Source organism: Mastomys coucha, unplaced genomic scaffold (genome assembly GCF_008632895.1).
Source record: "Mastomys coucha isolate ucsf_1 unplaced genomic scaffold, UCSF_Mcou_1 pScaffold14, whole genome shotgun sequence".
Lineage (NCBI taxonomy): Eukaryota > Metazoa > Chordata > Mammalia > Rodentia > Muridae > Mastomys > Mastomys coucha.
In genome coordinates, this window is record NW_022196896.1 from 81,516,242 (window position 1) to 81,517,613 (window position 1,372).

At 39.7% G+C, this 1,372-nt stretch overlaps 1 protein-coding gene across 2 annotated transcripts in view; it reads left to right on the plus strand.

Annotated features, from left to right (window-relative positions):
• The window catches only part of LOC116088434 (10 kDa heat shock protein, mitochondrial), a 53,493-nt gene that overhangs the window by 41,490 nt on the left and 10,631 nt on the right, over nt 1-1,372 (plus strand). For both annotated transcript variants that reach the window (XM_031367520.1, XM_031367518.1), the window contains one exon: nt 1,194-1,294. In XM_031367520.1, coding sequence (XP_031223380.1) covers nt 1,194-1,294 — 101 coding nt within the window. The remainder of the gene's footprint in view (nt 1-1,193; nt 1,295-1,372) is intronic.

A 1,372-nucleotide genomic window follows, 5' to 3' on the forward strand; every position in this document is an offset into this window, starting at 1 on the left:
CCCATATGACATGTAAATAAAGAAAATATCTAATAAAAACAAACAACAACAACAAAAAAACCCAAAATAAATCTTTGGGCTGGAGCAAGCTGGGTTGACCAGGGCGTGCAGAGGTCCTAGATTCAATTCCCAACAACTACATGAAAACTCACAACCATCTGTACAGCTACAGTGTAATCATATACATTAAATAAATAAATAAATCTTAAAAAAAAGAGCTGGGCAACGGTGGCTCACGCCTTTAATCCCAGCACTTGGGAGGCAGAGGCAGGCGGATTTCTGAGTTCAAGGCCAGCCTGGTCTATAGAGTGAGTTTCAGGACAGCCAGGGCTACTCAGAGAAACCCTGTCTCGAAAATCCAAAAAAAAAAAAAAAAAAAAAAAAAAAAGAAAAGAAAAGAAAAGGAAAAAAAGGATTTATTTATTTATTTTATGCATATGAGTACACACTGTAGCTGTACAGATAGTTGTGAGCCTTCATCTGGTTGTTGGGAATTGACTTTTTTTTTAAGACCTCTGCTCGCTATGGTCAACCCTACTCACTCTGGTCAGCCCTGATGTAAATAAGTACACTGTAGCTGTCTGCAGACGCACCAGAAGAGGGTGTCAGATCTCATTACGGGTGGTTGTGAGCCACCATGTGGTTGCTGGGATTTGAACTCAGGACCTTCAGAAGAGCAGTCGGTGCTCTTACCCATTGAGCCATCTCTCCAGCCCAAGCTGTGACAATTTTATTGCGAGTAGTCAGACTTTTTATACCTTTGTTAGAAAATGGTAGCAGTTGCCAGAATCTGTACAGTTGTAGTTGCAAGGATACAATGATGTTTGCAAACTTGACAGGGTAAAAAAAAGATTAATGTCTAAAGACCAATTGTCCTGTCAAGCTTCTATGCTGCTGTAACTTCTAAGGGAGCATACAGCGAAACAGAATGGCCTGAACACTTTACTACCTGAGGGAGTGCATTGGTCTCTCAGGAACTATGAGGCACATTTGTGCCCCAGGACCTAACCTGAAAAATCTATGACATGCCTCTCAAGGCAGCTAAGCCAAGCCAACTCCACGGTACCCTGCACATAGCAAATTCCAGGACCTTCAGAGCTACATAGTCTCAAAAGCCAAAAAATATTAAACATACTTAGCATGAAATTTAACATCCATTATAATTTAATTAATCATAACTTCTTTCTTTATAGTATATTCAACAGAACATAAGGGCAGACTGCTCCAATATTGACAAAATTCTTGAACCACCTGAAGGCCAAGATGAAGGTGTATGGAAGTATGAACATTTAAGGTAGGTCTTTAGGAAATCTCAGGATAGTACTAGCAGTTCTAGTAAGAATACACTAATAAGTACCTCCTAAAAAAAAAA